Source organism: Gymnodraco acuticeps, unplaced genomic scaffold (assembly GCF_902827175.1).
Source record: "Gymnodraco acuticeps unplaced genomic scaffold, fGymAcu1.1, whole genome shotgun sequence".
Taxonomy (NCBI): Eukaryota; Metazoa; Chordata; class Actinopteri; order Perciformes; family Bathydraconidae; genus Gymnodraco; species Gymnodraco acuticeps.
Window position 1 is genome coordinate 318,908 of NW_022992149.1, and position 24,053 is coordinate 342,960.

Sequence of the window (24,053 nt, forward strand, 5' to 3'; positions counted from 1 at the left end):
AAGGAAATAAGATAGAAATGTTGAATGAATTTCCACCAGTTCAGTGTCTCTCCTGAAGATTCACATCCTGCTGCTCTGCAATAAGACACGGATCCATTCACAAATGATATTCTACACGTAAGGTTTGTTTGGCTTTCCCTCAACGAAAGTTCAACTAGGAAAACCTGAAACAAGAACCAGTTCTGTGAATCTCCTTCCACACAGGGAAACGTGTTAGTATCTGGCTGTTTTTGTTACAACAATGACTCCAGTAACAATTTTGCAAACTTTTGATTCAGCGTTTTCGGTGAGATTTTCGACCATGAATACCATGTTCCAGCATATAAATCGTAAGTAGTTGCTGCTTTTCTATGTCTTTATGATGGGTACCCGAATATAATTGAGTTTTGCTGTCGGTCGTGCTAAAAATAGCATTTTGATTAGTATTTTCACAGTTTTAATGGTATTTTTTTCAATCAAATGCTCCTCTGAATAATTAAGGAAAAGTTGGACCCCTAATCAGTATCAGTTTTTTTAAATTTACATCACGTATTTCCACTGGCTTTACTTGTCTTAATATGTATTTGTTTAGATTTCAATCATCAGTTTGATCGACAGAAATTACTGCAACAATTTAAATTATTGAAAAATCGTTTCATTTAATAAGTCACTGTTTCTCAAAGCAAAGCTATTCGTTTTCTTCCTGTCGTCCATAAAGGTGAACTTAATGTTGTTTTTTTTAACTGAGAATAAGCCATGTTAAGATCACATTCTGCCCTGACAAAAATATATAATGGCTAAGAGTTGTTTTACTTAATAATTTAAAGTGATAAACTATAAGTATCATTGGGCTTGTAATTCATCAATTTAAAATAAGGAGGTGCAGTCAGGAGCTCATCGCACAAAAATGTGTTTCACAATAGGCATTCCTACATGCAATGTAACCACCCAACGAGAGAGACAGGTTTCCCTACTGTATATGTACTGTCATGTACTACTTTTTTACTTCTTCTGCAGCCTAGTGATAATATTATGAATTGTTATAATGCCATCAGCTTGAAGACAATAAGTCCAGGGTTGCAAATGTAGTGTTTGCTGATAATGGGGATGGATTGAAAAGTACTATGTAATAATCCTAATGAAAACCTCCAACTATTTTGTAAGATATGAGAGTAAAAGTTAGTTTTAAAGTAGCTGTAGCTTAAATCACAATCTCACTTTAAGGAGAATTCAGGAGCTACAGTAGCTGTTGGACATAGCTGCTATCAGCTGATGGAGTTTGCCCATTTTTCATAGAATTTAAGATGTTTACATTTCCAATTCATCTGGCTGCCTTGAGGTCTCTCATCAATGTTGGCTTAAACATTTAGATTGCAAATCAAAGTGTTACATTTAGTCACAACTAGGCAAACTAATTTGCTGCAGTAGATTTTGTGTTTCAACCAAAAACTCCAGGAAAGCTAATAAATGGACCTTGAAGTATTGATTATTTTTTTAACTCTGGTCAAATATTCTACGGTACTGGAATTCAAACTGAGCTCAAAATAAATAGGCCTAAAAACCCACAAGGAGGACTATCCATCCATCACAACATATCTAAATATTGAATTTGCAGTCGTTATGTGAACATTTATTTCCTATAGTGCCAGTAAGCCTTACACATGGAAACATTGCCATGTCATTAAGAGGAAATAGATGTTTTATTGGGAGCATAACAATGTTCTCCTTTGATGACTCCTTGTGTGCCCTGTTTAACGTATCTTTATTTTGCGTCTCACTATAATTAACTGCCTGCACAGGCACACACTTGCCTCCTCATGTGTAGCAAGTGTATTATACATATATGTAAATGTGGTAATAATTTCCTTTTTAACTCTGACATTCTTGTTTTTAGAAAAACATTACCTTTATGCCCTTGGACTGGTGGTGCCCTGGTGCATCTATCGCTGGTACAAGGGTAGCAGGAGAGTGACCAAAAAAGAAGACAAATATGTCTACATCACTGGCTGTGACTCTGGGTTTGGTAATCTCCTCGCGAGACACCTTGACAAGCAGGGCTTCAACGTGATTGCCGCCTGTTACACTGAGAAGGGTGAAGAAGAGCTGAAGAAGATCACCTCCGACAGACTGGCGACTCTTCACTTGGATGTTGCCGACTCAAAGAGTGTGGAGAAAGTCGCAGCTCTCATCAAGACTCTGGTTGGACCGAAGGGTAAGTGGCTTTGAGTTGCTCATTCCCTTTCATCACAAGTTTCTAATATCCTTAAACGTTTAGGGTAAATATAGTTAGGTTAGCTAGAGCAGCAACAGTAGAGCAGCAACAGTAGAGAAGCAATGATCATTCCTTTTCTTTTATTGCCCAAATCTCATTCATTGCCCCCCCAAACAATGTCTGGTGAGTCCATAGTCATGAATCGCACATTTAAATTGGGTGGTGCTGATCATGTCTAGAGCATGCAGACTGAAATCAGTTGAAAATAGATACTGACCCTCTGAAATTGTTAAAATCGACCGATCAGCCCCTCAATAATTGACCTAATATCTTGTTAGCTTAATCATTTTACAATCTAATCATGATATCATGTCAATTAAAGGGTTATGTGCCAATGTTTCAGAATAACCTGTGATCATGTTAGCTGGTGGGGATAGCCTGAATACTTTGGTGGTTGGTTGTTGTAATGACAAATATTTCTCACCTTTTCTGTTTCCCTTTTGTTTTACGCATGCCCAAATGTCCAGTGCATGTTAAAATGTCACCTACCAATTTATAGATTACCATTGTTCTATGGCCTATAAGTAGAGTAATGCTATTCTAGTAGCATCCTGAATATTTTAGCAGCTATTGGTAGGTTAATTATTATTATCTGTTTCCCCCAGTGTTTTTGCCAAGCTAAGCTTGTGGGTACTTTCTCTCTTGGCTTTATGTCTTAATATTATCTTGTTGTGTTCTCCAGGCCTCTGGGCCGTCGTGAACAACGCTGGAATCGCTCTGCCCTCCGGCCCCACTGACTGGATGACTATATACGACTACAAGAACATGCTGGCTGTCAACCTGTGCGGGGTGATCGACGTCACACTGAGCGTCCTCCCTCTCATCAAGAAGGCCAAAGGCAGAGTGGTGAACGTGGCCAGTGTGTTTGGGCGAGTAAGCGCCTTTGGGGGGCCTTACTGCGTGTCCAAGTTCGGAGTGGAGTCCTTCAACGACAGTCTGCGGTAAGAGAGATGTTGCCTTTTTAATGCTGCACACACATTGTTATTTTCACAAGTGTCTTTTTGACTTACAGCCAACATCCTTTGTGTTACAGTCTAAATATGGCACCGTTTGGCATTAAGGTAGCATGCATTGAGCCAGGCTTCTTCAAAACCAATGTGACTGATACAGTGGCGATGAAAAATAACCTGAGGCAGCTGTGGAAGCGACTCCCTCAGGATGTGAAGGAGGACTATGGACCGGATTACTTGCAAGCATGTGAGTCACTCTACATTTTTAAATGTATAATAACCTTTTTTTAATTGTTATAGCTCAACACTTCCCTGATTAATTCACCAACATTAATGAGATGGTTTGTCAATCTGTCTAAATCTTCACTTTAACATAAGTATCAACTTTTCTCTCCACTGTCTAATATTTGAAGACTTTAATTTAAGTATTTTTTGTAGTATAAGCAAAATCCTAATTAAATGGCTCATATTTGTGTGATGTACAGTATATTTACTTGGATAAAGAAAGCAGAACAAGTAGTGAAAGTGGTAGTGAATGAATATAATAAGTGCCAAATTAAACATTTTTCCAAGAAACTTCCATATTATCAGGACAGGAACTAATTACAAACGACTAGATCTGTACATTAAAGTGTTTCCCTGCATCTCTTTCAGCTATTGACATGTTGGAACAAAGGTTTAACATGTTGACTGACGGGAACCTGATGAAGGTGGTGTACTGCATGGAGCACGCCATCTCCGCCGTTTACCCTCAGACTCGCTACTCCGCTGGGTGGGACGCCAAGTTCTTCTGGCTGCCTGCGGCCTACCTGCCAACCAGCATCGCTGATAGGCTTTTCCGTGGAAATGCCCCTCCGTTTAAACCAAAAGTATAAGTAGTTCCTGCCAAATCAGTTGTGTTAGAAAAACATGGGCTAATTTAAAGATGTCTTGTCACTTTTATATTACTGCTATAAATGTTTGTACATGAAGGTTCATTGAAAATACATAAACATTTTCTGTATCATCACCAATGTTTGGCTCTTCATTCCTTTCTTTGACCCCTGAGACATTTGCATGCCTGCTCTATTGATTATAAGATCTAATCTAAAGCCTTCGCAGATAACGGACTTTGAACTCCGACAATAGCTTTTGTTTCTTAGGTTATATGATCGTAAACAAAGAGTCACTACGAGTTGTAAAGCTTTTGCTATTAACCACTTTCTCTGTTTAAAAACCTTCACATATTTATTTCCCTCTAAATTGAGAGAGCAATCTGTCACCTTTATGCAGAGTTGTTGTTTGCAGAGTTTATTTGAGGTAAAGAGGGAATGCAGTTATCAAATCCAGGGGTCATGTAATCTGGTGTTGCCTATTACACAACCGCATGTTGGTGAAACATTTAACTCTGCTGTTGTATCCATTATGGACCTTGACACTGCAGACACACACTGAAAACGATCATCCGATGAACCTGAGACAAATACGCTGAGAAAGGATTGTAACTTCAATTATTCTCTTCTTCTGAAGACCTGCAGCCATGGTATGTTTGCACTATTATTTTACACATCTTGAATGAGTGTAAAGGTGCTTTGTTCTCATTAGAAGAACCCACACAGGATTTGGATACTAACCTAATTATTTTTAATTTATTGGAGTTCAAATGAAGTGACAGATGACGGGTTTTGTTCTTTTTAACAAAACTAGCATATGTGATTTTAATGCTTTCTGGTGGTTTGATTTGATTCGTCTACATTTTGAAAGAAATGCCAGCACAGCCAGACAGTGTTACACTCCAATAAAAGTTGCGAAGATACCATAAAGCTCTTAAGACGTATTCCATTGTGCTTCCTTTGAGAGGAAATTGTATAAAAAGGTTTACTGAAAGATACAACAACAAATCTTGCTTACCTTGTGTTGGTTTGTATGCAGATTGGTTTGATCTGATCTCCACTGATAAATACAATGAAGGTTAATTTGTTTGTGGTAAACAAAGTATTATAACCAAATATGGTATATTATGATAAAAAAAAAAAATGCTTGTGTTAAAATAACACATGCATTCTTGTGAAAGGAGGATTTCACCATGTGATTGTGGTGGAGCTTGTTTAATTCCTGCCTAGCCTGTACTGGAGTTATGTATTTGAGTCATTTCAGACTATGTGCATGTACTCATTAGGAAGTAAATGTAGCAATACTACAGTGTAGAAATACTGATACATGTTAAAGTGTATACATTTAAAACTATTGAAAAGTGTCATGGCCAGATAAAGCCACTAGATGGCGCTGGAGCAGTAATGAGCTTTTAAACACATTAGGAATGTGTTTTGGAGCCTTCTTTGATCAGGTTGAGTTGCCCTTCAATGTCTTTGTTTTGTTGATGGCATAGCTACAAGTTAATATCATACAGTGTATGTTTAATGTGTAGGTTATCACAAATGGGGGGCCTGTTATTTATCTGTCCTTCACTTTGGTGCATTTCTCACATCAGAATTGAACTCCTGTCATATGTTTTGAACACATTGTAAATGCTTTGGCATATGTAATTGATAAGGTGCAATTCTCTGCTGTTTCCTACATGATCAATTTGATCAATTGCGTGTCATGTTTATCAAAATGTGTTATTCGTTTTCTCTGTCTACAGCTTTCATACTATATCTTATATAAATGTCCATGAGACTCTTCCTGTAAAGAGATCCTGGATTTAATTATTGTAGTCTGAATCATGACACTAACCAATACTGGTAAATAATGCCGTTTGATTAACCAGTTAATTAAAAAAAAAATCACTTTAGCAAATGGTTAATAGATAGAGGCATTGGGTATTCCTTTGTAGCCTTCCATGTTTGTGAATCATCTAAGATGTTTGAACTGAACAAATACATCTAATATTTCTCTACTCAGGTTTTAACAGACAATCTGATGACGTATTTAGTAGAGGTAAGTTGATGTCTCTTTGTTGGCACAATTTCCGTAATTATTCCCTTCTACTGTAAGTTTTACAGAGAAGTATAAGGAAAAAGAACCATGATGCCATATATTAATATTGATATTATAACAAACTTATTTCTAAAGCACCTTAGGCTATATAGGCCTACAAGAAATATCGCTAAAAGTACTTTAAAACTGAATAAAAACAGTAACATTATTAAGTAACAGTTAACAAATGAAGTTGTTAAGCTTATTTGTGCTCCTGTTGAACATGACAGCGACAATTTGAGATTTTTTTTGTTTTTTTATACCTTGAACGTTTTTTTTTTTTGGTTCTCTTTGTTATCATTATTATTATAATTATGATTGTTTGTTTTGTTTCTGACATGTTTGTTTCTACATTGACTAATAAATATAAAAAATAAAACAAATTAAGTTAGAAAGAAAGCTATTCACAAGAACTAACAAAAGGACATTTTAGAGGCAATAATGTTTTGTGTATTTTAGGTAATGCTGTCACACCTGGCGTTAACCTGCGCTTTACTCCTGGCCTCTGTCGCTGCGATCCGCCGGTTCATCAGAGAGTCCTACAGGGTGGGGGGCTTCGGGCAGAAGCATGTGTTCATCACAGGCTGTGACAGCGGCTTCGGGAACCTGTTGGCCCGGCAGCTCGATGGGAAAGGCCTCCACGTCCTGGCTGCGTGTCTCTCAGAGGAAGGGGCAGCAGACCTGGCAGCAGCGACCTCCTCCAGGCTAAAAACCCTGCTGCTGGACGTCACAGACAGTGAGAGCATCAGGAGGGGGGTGCAGTTTGTGAGCAGAGAGGTCGGAGAGCGAGGTGAGGCGGCAGGAGGTGCTCACAGATAGGGTACCAGTCAGAGGGAGGCACTGGGAGAGATAAAGCCAACCTGGACCATCAACTCTTCATCCTCCTAGGCCGGGAGACCTTACCTCATAGTCTGCATTTTTTTTACAAGACAGTAACATAATTAAGCTTCTCCAAACATACATTTTATTGATAAAATAAAACAAAGTTTATTGGAGTTTATCAAGACTACGTTTGATTGTGTAGGTTTGCGTAGTGGACATAACTCCAACAATATGTAATGCTAATCTACACTGATTTATTGGCATCTTAATAACGATTAGATGTCAATCCATCATTTGCACTGCATGGGGACATTTTTATAAAAACTGGTATTACATTTCAGAATCTGATCTTATTCATCATTTATTAATTATTTAACATTACACAGTAGGCCTACTTACAGGGCCGCCCCTGGCCAACTTGGGGCCCCAAGCGACATTGTGAGATGAGGCCCCCCCCAACCAACAGGAGTGAAACACATTTTTTTGGAAACAAAGTAGGCTACTTATATAAATAGAATTCCTGTTTATTATTAGTATCAACACAGTTACTTTTGTATACAGTGAGGTAAATGGTAAATGTGCATGTACGTCTGCATTTCCTGCCAAATACTAGCCTCAAAAAGATTAAAATATAATGAATGCAAATAAACTACTTCTACTAATAATAATAATAATAATCAATTCAATAATATAAATACTATATTATTTTATTATAATTTAGTTGTAATATAGTCAAGACAAAACATGCTTATGACATGCTCAAAAACTGATATTTCTTAAATCTGTATTCTAGTTCTCTCTGTCAGCAATGTATCAACAACTACACACACATTTCTATCAGTATTTCTCTGTGTTGTGGTTGACATGATGATGACTGTTAGGAGTTAAGGGGAGAGGCTGAGCATCACCATGAAATGTGCAAATTGACATAAAAATGAATAAAAGGGGAAAAAATGCTCCATGTTTTTTAGGCTGTAAACTTTAACTGTTATGTAAGCCAACTAGACAGACAGTTTATCACTCTTCCTCCTGTACATTATCAGATAAAAGGCATCACATACTTGAATGAATGGTAAATAAAGAATGCTGGAAATAACTGCATCTCCATTAGCCTATATGCTAGCAGAGACTGCCTTCTTCATGTCGTGAATTGCAGCTGATGTTTTAATATGGCAATTGGCAATTTGACTTATACAACATTCGCAAGTTGTACATTTGACTCATACAATAACTCACCTTCGAGTGATGCTCTAGTTTCTTCATGTTTTGTTTTTATCCCCTCTTCCTTGTGCCGGACTGAAACTGTCTTTTCACCGACATCTCTTCACCTGCACTAGTGGCCGTATCAAAGCCGTGATTGGTCAGATGCCAATTCATCGCAACGGTGTCGGGTTACAGACGTGCTCCCCTTCTCACCTCTCACTCTCTCTCGCTGTGCGCGGAGAACTGAGCGGAGAACTGCGCACAGCAGCTGAGGCCCTCTGGGCGGGGCCCCCTGCGCAAGGCGGGGCCCCATGCAGCCTGCGTGATTGGCCTGTAGGGAGGGGCGGCCCTATACTTACTATGTAACGAAATGGTTTCTCTGCAGTTGACCCATCCTAGTGTTATGTACTGATATTGCTGGACTGTTCTAAGTGTAGGGAGCGGTGCCTTGCTCAGGAACACCTCGGTAGCACTTGGTCTTGCCGGGACATGAACTGGTGAGGTTCCAGTTGCCAAGCCAAGTCCCTATCCACTTCGCCACCACTGCCCTTTACCGCCCACATCTGTAGGATTTATGGGATTTTGTCAGTGCAGCAAAATAAAGAAACCCAAACAGAATGAGAGTAAAGTGTGTGTGTAAATGTGTAAAAGAAACAAATCTAAATGCATTAGTGCAGGGTTAATGTAAATAGATAAATACAAATAAAACCAATATACATAACTTATTATTTCTTAGGTTTTCACAGATTCCAGTGCAAAGTGTGTAATGTGAAAAGTGAAAGCACAAGGAGATCAACAACGTTTTTTCTTCAATCGAGTCATTCACCAGTTTGCTGCCGCCCTATATGGCATATATATGAGAAATGGATTAAGCCAACTGCCAATTTAAACATATTTATGATCAGTGAATATAATCTCAAACATCAATCCTCTGGGTCTCCTCTTTCCCTCTGATCAGAAACAAGAAAACCCTTCAACCCTCCGGAGGTCAATGAACATCCCTTTGGTTTCACACACAATACATATTATACTCACATCAGTCAACACCCAAATAAAACAATATGAAAAATGCTCAATAATACAAGTAAAAGTCCAGCAATTATCAGAACATGGATCAAAGTAAAGTACTTTAGAAGCCTAAACCCCTACAAGTGATTTGTATTATTGTATTTTTTAGGGTTAAACCAGTGGCTTCGTGTAATTATTATTAGATAAGTTTACCATTGGGGATCTAAACAGTTATTCAAATAAAGTACTTAAATAAGTTTAGAGGGGTATTTGTAATAAATGGTGGATCCACTGCTTTAATATTGAGCAATGTGTTCTATTCAAAAAGCTTATATGTTTTTTGCAAAAAGAAAATACGTTATCTTTCTTCACCTGTTTTTAGTTTATAAACTAGGTGCGAAAACTATTTAGATCAGACTTTAAAAAAAAAGGGTCACCAGAATGTTTTTCCTCTTCTTTCCAGGAGGGGCATGCAGCAGTTTGGCATCAAAGTGAGCATTATCGAGCCTGGTTTCTTTAAGACAGCTGTTACCAGTGTGGAGCTGATTGACACTGACCTGAGGAGGCTGTGGACCCGCCTCCCTCAGGAGGTCAAAGACTCGTATGGAGAAACATACTTAGAAGACTGTGAGTGGAAGTACAGTCGATCACTATCACCAACAAATAGCTTCAAATAAAAAATCCTGATGTTTGCTCTGTGTTTTTCCTCGCCAGATGTGAAGGCTCAGGAATTCTCCATGGGCATCCTGTGCAGTCCAGATATCTCCAAGGTGACCAGGTGTATGGAGCACGCGCTGACGGCCCAGTTCCCACGCACACGCTACAGCACAGGCTGGGATGCCAAGTTGTTTTGGATCCCTCTGTCCTACCTCCCTTCATTTGTGTCAGACTTTGTTGTCAATATGCTTCTTCCTTCTCCTAAAGGGTAACAAAGAAAGGCAACTAAACTAAACAATATGACACATTTTCCAAAGTGTTTAAAGAAATTATTTGTGACAATACATTTTTTTTAAAAGTGTCAAGATTGTTACAAAATAGGAAATTTATTCATTTCATGTCCCAGCAATTTAAACCATATGTTGTGGATGATCACATATACAGATTTTTTGTACAAGTCCTTATTATGATACAAAATAAATCATTCTGTAAAGTTAAGAATTTCTTCACCGTGTTTACATAATGACAGTGTACATCTGCATCCTCAGGTCACGTGTTGCTAAATAATCAACTGCTTAAATGAATTTACATTGAAAACCGACAAGGGCACGTTCGAGTATTGCTCCAAGCTGATGTTGGCCATTGTTCCAAAATGATTAGTAAACTGTGATCATGTTGATTCAAAGTCAGGGAACAAAGTGATTTTGATTAAGAGTACAGTATGCTTTGCACACGCTTTTTACACCTGTTTACACTGGAGCAAATATCTTTGTAAAATTAAAAAGCAATTACTAAATTCCAATTACTCTTGTTTAGTTTCCAGCCCTGAAATGAGGTATATAAACATGTAAGATTTAGATACATCTTCAGTTTTGTTCAGTGGCAATTACTCAACACATTTCTCTAACAACCTTTGATCATTTACGTGCTGTACATTCAGAATGCGGATCACTTTTACTCTGTTATTGTGTTTATGCTGAACTATTCATAGGATCTATTTCAAAGATATTTTCTGACAAAATCTTACTGTTCAAATTTACAAATATACAACTTATTTATAAACATTTCTATCAGCAGCTTCAGTGCAAAGATATACATTTTGTACATCAGAATAAAGAAAACATTAACACAAGAATTGGCATATGAAATGTCAAAAGGCATAGTCACAGAGGACTTATTTTCTTCATTCTTTAGAAATGTATTTCTCTTTCCTAAAACAAGTTGAAGTTTTATACACAGGCTGCATAAAAAAATAAATTCTGTGCAAAGTGTGTTTCTTTTTTTGATTCCTCGTCTGTGAGAGAGGGGTTATACGTCGCTGTCCTCTTTCACGAGGTTGGCTGTGTCTTTGAAACTGTCCTCGGTTGGAGAAAAGGTGCTCGGACGTTCCCTCTTCGGAGGTTTGGCGGGGGGGGCAAATGGAGAGGGCTCGGGGGCCGCAGAGTCCCCGCTGCTTCCTACTGGCTTGTCATCCTTCATCTGTGGAACAACACAGAGGGTAAACAAGCCAAAAGAGAACACGTTCATACCTTAAATAGTGTCTTAATACTAACCTCTGAATATGAAGGGTTTTCAAACGTGGAGCTTGGCTTTAATTTTCGCTTGAATAAGCTCCACTTCGACTCCTGCAAACAAACAGTGAGGTGGCATCCCACAAATAAAAATACTTACATTGTTTTATGAACTGTTTTTTTATGTTATGATTCTTGTAAGAGTCTTAATAAATGGTTTATTGCTTAGTTGTTCTATTTCTGTTTGTGTTCTTGTACATTTTCTTAGGTCTATCTTGGAAAAGAGAGAAATATAAACCCATACTCCGGACATGGACTCACCTGAGCAGGATTGGTGTTGACAGAAGTTGTGTTCACAGTGACTGCACTCTGATCTCCGTGATATGCCGGGTTCACAAACTTGTTCTCCAACTGTTCACCACTCACATTAACTGTCACCTGTTGAGGAACACAATGTCAGTTTCATAATCCATGAGGATTGATCTGATTGGCTCAGCCATCCACATTTTTGTTTGTTTTGAATGGTTAATATAATCATCAGGAGGTACATCCAGAAATCTCTGTAGGTGCTGAAAAGCAATTTTTAATCACAAAAAAAAGAACAAAACATACTAGCATTTTTGCTCTTTATATCTTTTTTGTGCACTAATAGGATACATGTTGGTATTGATAAACCTAAAATCCATCATTTTATAAAAAGGTAAAAGGGTAGCCCATTCCCTATCTCAAAGTTAAGGAGGTCAAAATACCAGAACTTGTCTTATTGAATCGGCTCACAATCCACAGACATAATCTTACATGTTACAACATTAAGCCTACTGCAGAGCATTTTGATGAAATCCATTTTTGTAAGAAAGACTGTGGAAACACATTTCCTTTCACGGAGGAAAATAGGTGAAGGAAACCGCTTTGTATTACTCTTGATCCATGAGGTTTTTTATTTCTCAAATGTGGGCGAAAAAAACATGAATTCATTCATAAATGATACCTGTGTGGCGTGGATGACTGCAGGATCACTGGGCACTCCAGGAGATGTTGCGTATAACGGGTTCTCAAACGTGATTGGCTGCCTCCCAGCTTCCAGGGAGAAATTATCATCCTATAGGGGGAAAACATTTTGAGTTTATTTCTTGTTACACTCATAAAGACACGCCATCAATTTATTTTTTACTACCGATTACATAAGCGGTTTTAACAGTCAAGTAAAAATACCACATAGTACTTTGGATTTCGAGTAAAAAATGCTGATAGTTCACTTTGAGTGACTTAAGGAAAAATATGAACTGCTAAGCGTGCTTCCAGGGCTCACCATCTGCATGGCTGTGTCAATGAATGACACTCCAATGTGTGCCGGTCCCAGATCAACATTATCACCGGAGCGAAACGTCACCCCGTTCCCAGTGTCACCGGACTTCACCAAGCTGCTGAGGCTGGACAAAAACAAAACGCTGTGAACTTTGATCTGAATTCTGCCTGCATCAACTTCTGTAGTTTTCATTCGTAAGCAGAAACAGAGAGTAAAAACAACAATGAGGTACCTGGGTAGTTTGGGCATGGAGGGGATGAACGATCCTGTTCGTTTGTAGTTGAGGAAAACACCGACAGCCAGAGCTCCAGTGATCAGGATGATGATGACTGCCAGGAGAACAGCCACAGCTACAAAACAGTTTACAAATATTTAGTCTTAAGCATATTAAACCCTTTCAGGTTGTGCTGATCATAAACATTCCTACTTTAATAAACATTTAGCTGAGTCGTCCTAACTGGTCATACCTTAAATGACCTTTTTAGTTTGGTTAACAATTGGAGAAGTTAAACAGTGATCAAATCAAGTATTACAGATTAAGGAAATGTGTGATTTTGGCATGTCAACACTAAAAAAAAAAAATGGCTTTTAGGATAGCAACGACTGAATATGGTTTATCAGAAACAAGAAAAACCTGCATGTTCAGCACACATTTCCAGTGGGGGTTTTTTGTTGTTGAGGATTGCCATCCTCCAGAGGTCAATACACATCTCTTTGGTTTTACACACAATCATTCAATATTAGAAGTACTCACATCAGTTAACACCTTAACACAACAATATGAAAATGCTCACTGATACAAGTAAAAGCCCAGCAATTATCAGAAAATGCATCAACATAAACCCCTACATGTGATTTATTATTATTACATTTGACATTGTTTTGTTGATCATGAAGCTTTTTACTGTTTTAGCTGTTTAAGGTGGAGCTGGTTTTAATTATGTTACAAACAGAGGGTTAATGGATAGAGGATAAGTTTATCATTCGGACCCAAACAGTTATTCAAATAAACTACTTAAAGAAGTTTAGAAAGGTATTTGCTCAATTCACTTTGGTCAAGTCTCTCGTGTCTCGTCAAATGTGTTAGTTGTGTCATTTCATGTTTAGTCAGGTATTTATGTAATTCCAAGTCTAGTCAGGTTTCTATGTAGAGTCAGGTTTTCATGTTACTTCACGTCTTGTCTGTCATCTCTAGTCAAGTCCCCATGTTTCATGTCATGTCTCGTTTTCCCATTTCCTGTTTTATTTTGTACTTACCTCTTGTCTTTCTTTTCAGGCCCTGTTACTTCCTCCCTTTGTGTGTTTTCCCGCCATCGTCAGCATCTGCCTCGCCCCTGATTGTTTCTACCTGTTCCCACTTCCCTCATGTCTAAATAGTCCTTATCTCCTTTTGTCTTGTGCCAGTTCGTCTTGTTTCAGAGTGCTTCACATGTCCAGAGACCCAGCGGATACCAGAGAGGAGAGTTTTTGTTTGTTAGAAATCAAGAGTTTTATTTTGTCTTCGCAAGAGTGATCTTTTGTTTAAACTTGGTTTATTTTTCTCATTAAAAAGTGAGTCGTTGAAATTGAGTCCAGTATTTTTGTACCTCGTTCTAACAAAGTCACTGTCAGGTAGATAAACAAGAAGTGTGATCACGCTTAGCCTTGATCTGCTCCAGTAGAGCCAACAGTGTGAAGGACTCCCTCAGGTTTTGAATGGAAGAATTTGAGTCGACATTTGAAGATAAATGGGAGAGAAGGTAGTCCAAACTCAATGTACCCCTGAGTCTTAAGCACTGATTCCTCAGAAACTGAAACTTTAAAAAAATGGATACAAATATAGTTCACTGATGAACAACCATACCTGTTCCTCTTGGAGCGCCCCTCGACTTCCCCATCTCACAGTAGCTGCCCACATAACCGTACGGACATCTGCAGAAAGGCATGATCATTTGGTTACAAGAGGAAACAACATCTTGAAGTGTATTTAAAACAAATTGAGTGCCATAATGTCTTGCATTACTGGATATGACTCAATGAGAATCTTGAAGTGTATTTAAAACAAATTGAGTGCCATAATATCTTGCATTACTGGATATGACTCAATGAGAATCGCTCCATCACCGGTGTGAATGTCTCCAACAGCCAAACTCACTTGCACTTGGGCAGACCGCCTTCATCAGTGTAGCAGGTTCCACCATTCATGCATCTACACGCAACAGGCATTGCAACGAGTGGCTCAATGGCTGCAGGAGCAAAAGCCAGGCATACACAGAATCAACAACAAAACAAAATCACAGCACAGAATTCACAAAACCACACAGGAGCAGCCTGACACGTACTGAATGAAGAATGGATTTACAAATGAGATGCAACACGACGAGCAGGCAGCAGCGGTTTACCTGCGTCACATTCATTGGAGTCAAACTGCACAGGAGAGGAGCCCTGAGGGCAGGCGCAGGTGTACCCCCCCGGCCGCAGGAGACACAGGTGGCTGCACACATTCTTACAAGGGTTGGGTACTGAGGAGGAGAAAACAAAAGAACATCACTGTTAGATACAGTTTTATTATTGCATTACTTTTTTATTCTTTTAGGCTAATCATCATGTCGCTTTACCTCTTTGTTATTGCTGCCTTTCTAAGCCAGAAAACAAAAAGAGGGTCAATCTATATATTCTGTCTGTGTTGGATTTAGTAGATACATTCAAACTTTCTAAGATAAAATAAAGTGCGTTTTTTTGCAAACATGTCTGCTTAAAGTTGTCAAATCCATTTACTTCTGTGTTTTTATCATGTGACTGATTTCCCAAATGGGGATCAATAAAGTATATACTGTATAATATATCTATCCTATCTATCATCTACTGAAAACACTTTCTTAGTGTCTTTCCAGCAATTGTCTTGCATTCAGAGGGATGAGCGTGTCAGCACTGCAGTAATCCAACATCGGTTCATGTGATACCTTAAACCTGACATTCAATGATTGCATAACATGTTCTTTCTTTATAAAACTCCCTCTGTGTTCTCACCTGACTGGTTGTGTCGTTGCTGCTGGTAGATGCGGACTTGAGTCAGCCATGGGTTGATGGTTAGAACTTTGACTTTGTGTCCTATCCCAAACTTGTTGGTCTTCCAAACTTCACCTCTCTCTTTTGTTGTCCAGTACACATGACCCTCAAACACATCCAGGCTGTAGGGATGTCCAATGTCTGAAATAGAGAAATTCAACCAGTGAGACTAAGAGCATTTTGCAGTTGGATGTTATAATTAAGAATAATAAAAAACGTCATAACTAAATGCATAATTTTAATGACCAGTTCAAATATCACCATGCCAATCAGGAGTTACATCAGGTAGAGAGCATATTATTATTATCAAGCTACAGCTGTCATTTTACATATGAATTAATAACTTGATTATTCATTACAGTTGACAATGGCCTGACATACGGTATCTACAGCATGGATTATATTTACTATTCCTTTTTTGTTATGTTATGTTTTAAAAAATGTTTGGGGGGAGGGTGGTGTATCACTGTTTTGAATCACCACTATTATTTGGGTAGATTTATTTTGCATATCAGTGCCGCCCATACAACTTCTTAATTGTTTGTGTTTCTGCACACTCAGAGTTCTAACCTCCTGATATGACGATCTTCCTGTCACTGCCGTCAGGCTTCATGGACTCAATTATGTTTTCCTTGGAGTCACACCAGTAGATCCTGTTCCCATTCAGAAAGTCTAGAGCCAGCCCGGTAGGCCATCCCAGCTCGTCCTCCTTCACCAGCACCTCTCTGTGCTGACCGTCCATCCACGCTGCTTCTATTTTGGGTTTCCTGCCCCAGTCTGTCCAGTACATCATCCTGCACACAGATATAATCAAAGACAGCACAGTATTTATTTGTCCTATTTGAAATCCTCCCAATACAGTAAAAATAAATCAAGGAAGGGAAACAGCCTCATACCCCAGTGATGGATTGACAACAATAGCAGCAGGCTGGTCCAGGTCTGTGTGGATCAGCCACTTCCTGTAACGCCCATCCAGTTTGGCCACTTCAATTCGATTGGTGCCTGAATCTGTCCAGTAAATGTGCCTGTAAAAACATGATGAACACATACTGAGCAGCTGAACAACATTTAGAGCAACCTCTGCAATGGTTGAGTCATTCTTTTGGATGTACCCGCCAACCCAGTCCACAGCGATGCCGTCAGGATTGGCGATGTATCTCAGGTTCATATCCACCTCCTTCACCGGGTTGTTGCCATTATCGTTAAATGTGGTCATGTAGGCGCGTTTGATAGAGCCAAACTGAGACCCTCGACCCAACACTGTCCAGTACACAACACCTACAGCACATCAGGGGATAAAAGTTTATTTAACTTTTTAGAATATATATTTTTGAATAGCTAAGATCAGAACCAGAAGAAGTTTTGTTACGAACACATAAAAAACAGCAATGAAATATACAAAACAATATTTTTAAAATAACAAGTCAAGCATAAATGGAAGAATGAACTATGCTTTAATCTCTATGTTAAACATAAATTAAAGTGTTAATCATTGGTTAAGAATATAAAATAACCCTAAAAATGTAGTGTAAGTCTTTAACAGTCTTTTGAAAGAAGAGATTGATGTAGCAAGATGGCGTTTCTCATGCAGGTGAGGCTTAGGATAGATTTCAAAATACTGCTGCTGGTTTATAAAGCACTGAATGGTTTAGGCCCAAAGTACATTTCTGATCTTCTGCTAAATTATGAACCATCCAGATCTCTCAGGTCTTCAGGGACTGGTCAGCTTTCTGTCCCCAGAGTCAGAACTAAACATGGAGAAGCAGCGTTCAGTTATTATGCTCCAAATATCTGGAACAAACTCCCAGAAACCTGCAGGTCCGCTGCAACTCTGACTACTTTTAAATCCAGGCTGAAGACTTTTCTTTTTGTCGCTGCTTTTAATTGAACTATTCATATCTTAGACTGCGCTGTAACTTTTATCCATGTACTTTTTCTTTTAATGTTTAATTGAACTATTCATATCTTAGACTGCACTGTAACTTTTATCCATGTATTTTTTCTTTTAATGTTTCTTTTATTATCTTTTCTTTTTAATGACTGATTTGAAATGCCATTTTCTTAATGTCTTTCATTTTTTGTAAAGCATTTTGAATTGCCTTGTGTTGAAAAGTGCTATATAAATAAACTTGCCTTGCCTTGCCTTGCCTTAGGGTCAGCCTATTCCTGCCTGATTAATAAGCACATTAAACATTAAAGGTACAGAAGAAGTCTTACTGAGTCCTTGTCCCTCTGGATCCCACAGGTAGTCTAAAGCTTGGATGTGCTCAGCATTATCCACGTAGTCTGAATACTGCTCAGAGGACAGGTTGAAACGCCGGATGCGAACGTTGTCTGGCAACAGCAGCACCGGGGGGTTTCCTGTACAGGGATAAGGGAGGGATGAATGGAAAGAGTTTGGCTTATCTCACTCAAAAAAAGGCAACATTTAAAAAAAATTGCTCCACCAAATGAAAATCTGCTCAAATATTGCAGATCAAACCCTGAAGACTATTTATCTACCTACCATAAATAATACACAAAGAGGTCTGTGACCCCAACTAGCTCCTGAACAGAAATGTTAAATTGTTACAAACAGGGTTCCATGGGTAATAAGTCAAGACTGAAACACTGCTTTGTGCGCCAGTCAACCCTCAAACTTAATTCCACATCGCATTTAAATTAGAGGGTCTTAAACATGCGGTTTTAATGTTAAGGGTTAATGTATGTATCCTTGTTTCTGGAATTAAATGTTGCAAATGGAGCCGATTTGATTACTGCAAGAATATTTTCAGACCTGATCTGATAATCATCATATCATGAAGACATTTTTTTTTTATGTGAATGCCGAACTCTTACCCTGGGCAGCGCACTCTGTCCCATGCGGCTCCCCAAAAGAAAGAAAGCCTTCAGCACAAAAACACTCGTAGCTGCCCTTCGTGTTCTTGCACTCCTGAGGACACTTGCCAAACACCTCACACTCATCCACGTCTGTTAACAAAAGACATGAAAAAAGGAGATAAAACATAAAATGTAGAAAACTACTTGTGTGTTCGTGTTTGAATAGGTTGAGTATATGAATAATGAATGGGCCACTAACCTTCACAATTGTGTTTTTCTGTCTCTCTGGGCTTGTAGCCGGGCCGGCAGGAACACAGGATGCCTCCCTGCGTCAGGTCGGTGCAGTTGTGTTCACAGATGTTGTCACTGCATGTGTGTCCACTGCCATGATCTGACAGAATCAAATACAAAAACACACTGAATAACAATCTATGCACTCATGTACTGTATGTTACCTACAAGGTTCATACAGCTTTAAAACACAATTGTTCAGATGCACAAAGCCTGCATCATTACATCTAAATCATTACGGAAAATGGAATTGAAAAATCAAATTCCACAGCAATCAGTTTGTAAGGTCCCTTTGTTTATTTAACCAGCTGTTTATACCTACTTTGATTGTAATCTAATATTGGATTAAATTAGTGATTGCGTAAATGAAACTTCAGATTATTTTGAAATGTAAGCATTTCAAGAAGTTTTCTTTTTATTTGAGCATATTCCTAACATTGAATACCTAATGTTTTTACATTTTCCAAACTTTGAACACTTTCTAATACCTGTGCCTACAGTTTGCCCTGTATTGATTGTGGCAGTCAATCAGGTACAGTCAAGTTCAAATCAATACAAATGACGAGAGCTTCATTGCACTAGAGAAATGTTACGGACTCTATCCGCTGTAAGAAATGTACATTCAACTTGCTTTCGGTCTGACTGAGCTGACCCATTGGAAACTAGTTATTTTATTTATCTGAATTTGAATAAACCTTCAAGGTTCATTTTTCAATTCATCATCATTACTAATACTCTCTCTGTTCGTGTACTCACGGCAGCCAAGCTCATCCGACTGGTCTCCACAGTCGTCATAATCATCACAGGCGTACTGCAGAGGGATGCATTGTCCGTTACTGCATTTATACTCATCATCTGTACACGGTCCATGAGTGGGACTTTGGCCTAGATGGAGGGAAATAAATTGACTGATTAATATGCTGCTGTAAATGCATGTTTAAAAAGTAAGACATTTAACTTCATTAAGATAAAGTACACAAATGAGACCATCAGCTACAAGCTATCACACTCACAGTTTTCCTGTCTCTCATCGGAGCCGTCTCCACAGTCGTCCACAGAGTTGCACAGCTCGTGGCTGTAGATGCAGCGGTTGTTGTCGCAGCGGAAACGGAACGGAGTCTCACACGTGATTTCCACTGTGGGCGAACAGAACAACTCAATTAAAAACTTAGAGCAAGAATTCAACACATTCATATTCAAATAGGGTGCCAAATTTAAAAGGGACCATTTACCCTAAAAACACATATTGCATTGTACTCAAGAGAAAGCAGACATCCCTACTGATATCTCCAACACTCGGTAACCCAAACCAAAACAATCTAAATTGATAAAAAGCATGATATGTCAGAGAAAAAATATGCGATTTTGGGATGAGCTTTAATTTGGCCAGATTCCAATAAGCTTTTATTTTGTGTGTGCTGGACCTGGGTAGACATGAGTTTTAATGTTAGTTCTTACAGCAGAGGTGAAGCTCCTCGTCTGAATTATCTCCACAGTCGTTGTCTCCATCACATTTCCAATGAGGCTGGATGCACACGTGGTTATTGCACTCAAACAGGAAGTGGGGGCAGTATGTTCCGTTGGGAAAGCGTGTAGCTGAAAGTCAGAGAAAAAAAACAATTATTATCATTTAAATAAATGTCACTATTGAATGAGGCCATAATACAGTTACTGAAACTATGGCTCACTGAAGAAAGTACTGCAATATGTATATAATTGTAGTATGCCTTTGCCATATTCCTTTATAAATGTTGCATAAAAGGTACTGCTACTGCAATCCACACATTTCCTACCACTACAGCTTTACATTACATCTGGTATTTCCAAAAGACATCTTGAAGGATTGCTACTTTAAAACTCTCCTTTTGTGATTAAGACAAACATTTTCACCAAAGCCTGCACAGGAGAAACATAAAATACTGGACACTTACGACAAGACGTCTCATCTGTATAGTCGAGACAGTCGGCGTTGCCATCACATTTAAAGCGTTCAGCGATACAGTGTCCACTGCCACACTGGAAGTAACCGGGATGACACGTCCTCAACTCTGCAACACAGATGAACCAGCACAAAATGTAGCATCACAAAAAATAGATGCTACTAATGGAAAGGGAACTAGCTTTTGTCCTTCTAGTAAAGACACATTTAGCAAGTTGTATACAGTAAAAGACTGTTTAAAGTCTCACAGCACCAAAAAAACCCTCTTTTCCCTCTTTAATCCTACATGTTAAATACTTTTTTATTCCATTTATCTCTTCTACAATAACTTCTACAAATGTGATGCTCGGTGAGACTTGAACTTTTAGAGTGAGTAAACCATTTTGAATAGATGACTCTTGGTGGTCCTGTCTGTCTTGGCTTCAAAACGTGAAGCTTTATTGCTTCTTTGTTTAGTGCAGCCCTCCGTTACTCACAAACAGCCTGCGAACAAAGAGCCTCCACTTACCACAGTCCCTTTCATCCGAGTTGTCCTCACAGTCGTTGTCATGGTCACAGACCCAACGGTCGGGAATGCAGTGCAGATTTTCACAACGAAACTCGCTCTCTGTGCATGTGCGTGGAGCTAAAGGAAAACATGTAAACAGAAAGAGTGGAATCAAGCAAAGGCAGGTCTTGTTTCATTACATAGACACATTAATCAGAGGGATGTCAGAACTCTGACACACTTCTGACACATTTCTCAAACCTGTCATTGGGTTTTTAAACTCTTGTCTATTATTTTCCTCTCTATTATGATAAAAACCAACAACACCCACACTCACACATCAGTCTGTGCAGCCGTTACTCTGCAGTGAGCTCACTGGAGACACCATCGTGATTTAACCCCAGCAGTCACTGTTCCTCCTTTGAGAAGCTACATTATCTCTATTAACTGGCATGTTTTCAGACATGTTTAAATTCTCCGGGGCAAAGGGTGAGAGAGCCTCCACTCCCTCTTCCTGACACACTGAGGACAGCCTGTTTCTCCAGCAGCTGATAAGACTACCTCTCTCAGCACTCCGGCAGAAGTGTCGAGCCTCTTACAAAACCTCCCTCCTGTCTGATAAAAATGATGGCAGGGCTGTTCTTTGCTATGAATCCTCCTTTTTCATTCGGACAACTCACAGGAGCTGAGGTAAAATCCCTGAGGAAACCTACTTAAACACATGATATCAAATCAGTGGGCCTCCTTCAATATAACTGTGTATACATGTTCTTTCTTTAAACACAATACAAGTTAAAAAGCAAAATGACCTTCGGATTAATGACACATGCGGACCAGCCACTTTTGTTGTTACCTCTACACTTATGTTAGTGAATCGATATTTGCAATGGACAAACTGCCAAGCCCCCATTTATCTGTAAAAGGAAATAAATGTGTCTAAATCGTATCGTAAAAATCGGTGAAGCCTGGCCTTCATCTTCTAAGACTATCATTTGTGATAGATGTGTCGGTTCTAAATTTGTCTGCAGCGTAGGATCCAATACAGGTAAGAACATCTGGATAAATCTCTGGTGAACAGAGGGTTTAAACACTGATGAGGGCGATGTCCCCAGCTTTACACTGTTCACAATCTTGACAGTACTCAAACCCTAAAACAAAACGGTGTGATGTCCTTTTTCAGTGCCGGTGAACAGCTCTCACCACAGGTGAGTTCATCAGAGTTGTCCCCGCAGTCGTCATCTCCGTCACATTTCCATCTCAGAGGGATGCAGCGGTGGTTGTCACAGCGGAAATCTCCGTTAGCGTCACATGTCACTTCATCTGGGAGAGAAGCGGGAAAAATAAATTGGTCATCGTTTTAAACTGTTTATATAACTTGGTTCAACTTTTGTTAGATAAACACTCTTTTTCCTGTAGCCACTTGTTTCAACTTAAGAGCAGCTTAGAGTTTGCTGGGCTTACTCTGTTTGAAAAAGGTATATGCTGCTTAAACTTAAAACATGGCTTAAACTATGATAGATACAGTGAGGACTAAAACTCAATGTTGAGAAAAAAGATGATTCTCCAGTATATATTTCACCAAGCAACAACAGCACAACATGGCAGGAAATATTTAGGCGATTAAGTAATGATGAGAATTTCAGCTTGAAATGAATGGCATCTGTTTTTTTAATTAAACTCCAATCGTTTTAGAAGGAGGAGAGCAGCGAACCCAGCACAGATGGGTGAACTCTATCTGTGCTAGTGTGTGTCTGTGGAGGATAAGACTGCAGGAGATGAGAAGCACAGGAGGGAGAGGAGTGGAGGAGAGCCGCTCTGAGCCGTCTCTACCACACAGTGCTGGGGGTCAAAGATAAGGCAGTGTTAGCTAGTCCTCCTAGCCCTCCACCTGGTCCATCTGCTACATTCTTACAGGAAGATTAGCACAGATCTCCCATCCTGCGCCAGCATGGCACTAATGGAGCGAGGGCCTCTGATAAGAGACGGGAGGGCCGTGGCCGGTGTGTTTGGATCCTAGCAAAGTATAAAGAGACTTGTGTGAACCCTGCCCCCACGCAAGGACCGAGCTGCAACACACTCACATGTATGTAGACTCAAAGCATCGGACAGCTAATAAATCTGTGGTGCTCTTAGGGAGAGGCACATGGAGGGGGAAGGTTAGTGGTGAGACCTTCTCCATCAGCGACTCCCACTACCTCACTGTGTGACGTTCCACAGGGGGCTGAGGTGCTAATTGCCCCTCACTCTTTAAACACTTGTTTTTAATCTTCTTAGATCTCTGAAACCATCATTTTTCAGGACATAAAGTGATGAACAAACATAAAAGTATTAGTTATCAGTGCCGGGATATGACATTGGATCCTAGTTCTCAGACTCACCACAGCCCTGCTCATCGCTGCTGTCTCTGCAGTCATTGTGGCCGTTGCAAACAGACCATAGTGGCACACAGCGGTAGTTGGTCTTGCAGTCAAACTCTGTGTGGTTGTCACATCGATGTGTCGGTCCCACTGTAGAGAAAACACCACCATTTAGAGAAGACAACCATCAAGAAAAGAACACAAACACTTCTCAGCTATCAAAAGAGAGTTTACGTTTACAGCCATCAAGTTAAGTTGCAATTTACATCCATGTCTGTCCAAAATCAATGTCATCACTTAATCATTTAATACTATTAGATATTTGTGATATATTGTCATCATTTGGGTATAAATTATTGAGTTATGGCCATGTGAGTTAATAGTGACCTTTCCCTTTGACCAGCAAATTCTAATTAGTCTGTTTTTGAGTCCAAGTGGACATTTG

At 39.2% G+C, this 24,053-nt stretch overlaps 3 protein-coding genes across 3 annotated transcripts in view; 2 read left to right on the plus strand and 1 right to left on the minus strand.

The window, feature by feature from the left end:
* On the plus strand, positions 1-4,214 carry LOC117538344 (retinol dehydrogenase 7-like). The gene is made up of 5 exons (XM_034203954.1): positions 1-329; positions 1,874-2,191; positions 2,934-3,192; positions 3,285-3,448; positions 3,856-4,214. The coding sequence occupies exons 1-5, from the start codon at positions 242-244 to the stop codon at positions 4,074-4,076; spliced, it is 1,050 nt and encodes a 349-aa protein (XP_034059845.1). The 5' UTR covers positions 1-241; the 3' UTR covers positions 4,077-4,214.
* Positions 4,215-4,577: 363 nt separating this feature from the next.
* Positions 4,578-10,350, plus strand: LOC117538353 (retinol dehydrogenase 5-like). Its single transcript, XM_034203963.1, has 5 exons — positions 4,578-4,723; positions 6,085-6,120; positions 6,619-6,964; positions 9,604-9,819; positions 9,907-10,350. The coding sequence occupies exons 1-5, from the start codon at positions 4,721-4,723 to the stop codon at positions 10,119-10,121; spliced, it is 816 nt and encodes a 271-aa protein (XP_034059854.1). The 5' UTR covers positions 4,578-4,720; the 3' UTR covers positions 10,122-10,350.
* The window catches only part of lrp2a (low density lipoprotein receptor-related protein 2a), a 55,819-nt gene continuing 41,981 nt past the window's right edge, over positions 10,216-24,053 (minus strand). Inside the window, 23 exon segments of the mRNA XM_034203953.1 lie at positions 10,216-11,328; positions 11,403-11,474; positions 11,682-11,798; positions 12,349-12,459; positions 12,670-12,790; positions 12,899-13,016; positions 14,510-14,577; positions 14,801-14,891; positions 15,048-15,167; positions 15,676-15,855; positions 16,285-16,508; positions 16,611-16,739; positions 16,827-16,992; positions 17,932-18,075; positions 18,553-18,684; positions 18,794-18,925; positions 19,582-19,710; positions 19,839-19,961; positions 20,284-20,421; positions 20,757-20,873; positions 21,273-21,389; positions 22,452-22,571; positions 23,630-23,758. Of these exon segments, the coding sequence (XP_034059844.1) occupies positions 11,158-11,328; positions 11,403-11,474; positions 11,682-11,798; positions 12,349-12,459; positions 12,670-12,790; positions 12,899-13,016; positions 14,510-14,577; positions 14,801-14,891; positions 15,048-15,167; positions 15,676-15,855; positions 16,285-16,508; positions 16,611-16,739; positions 16,827-16,992; positions 17,932-18,075; positions 18,553-18,684; positions 18,794-18,925; positions 19,582-19,710; positions 19,839-19,961; positions 20,284-20,421; positions 20,757-20,873; positions 21,273-21,389; positions 22,452-22,571; positions 23,630-23,758 (2,969 nt within the window). The 3' untranslated portion in view covers positions 10,216-11,157.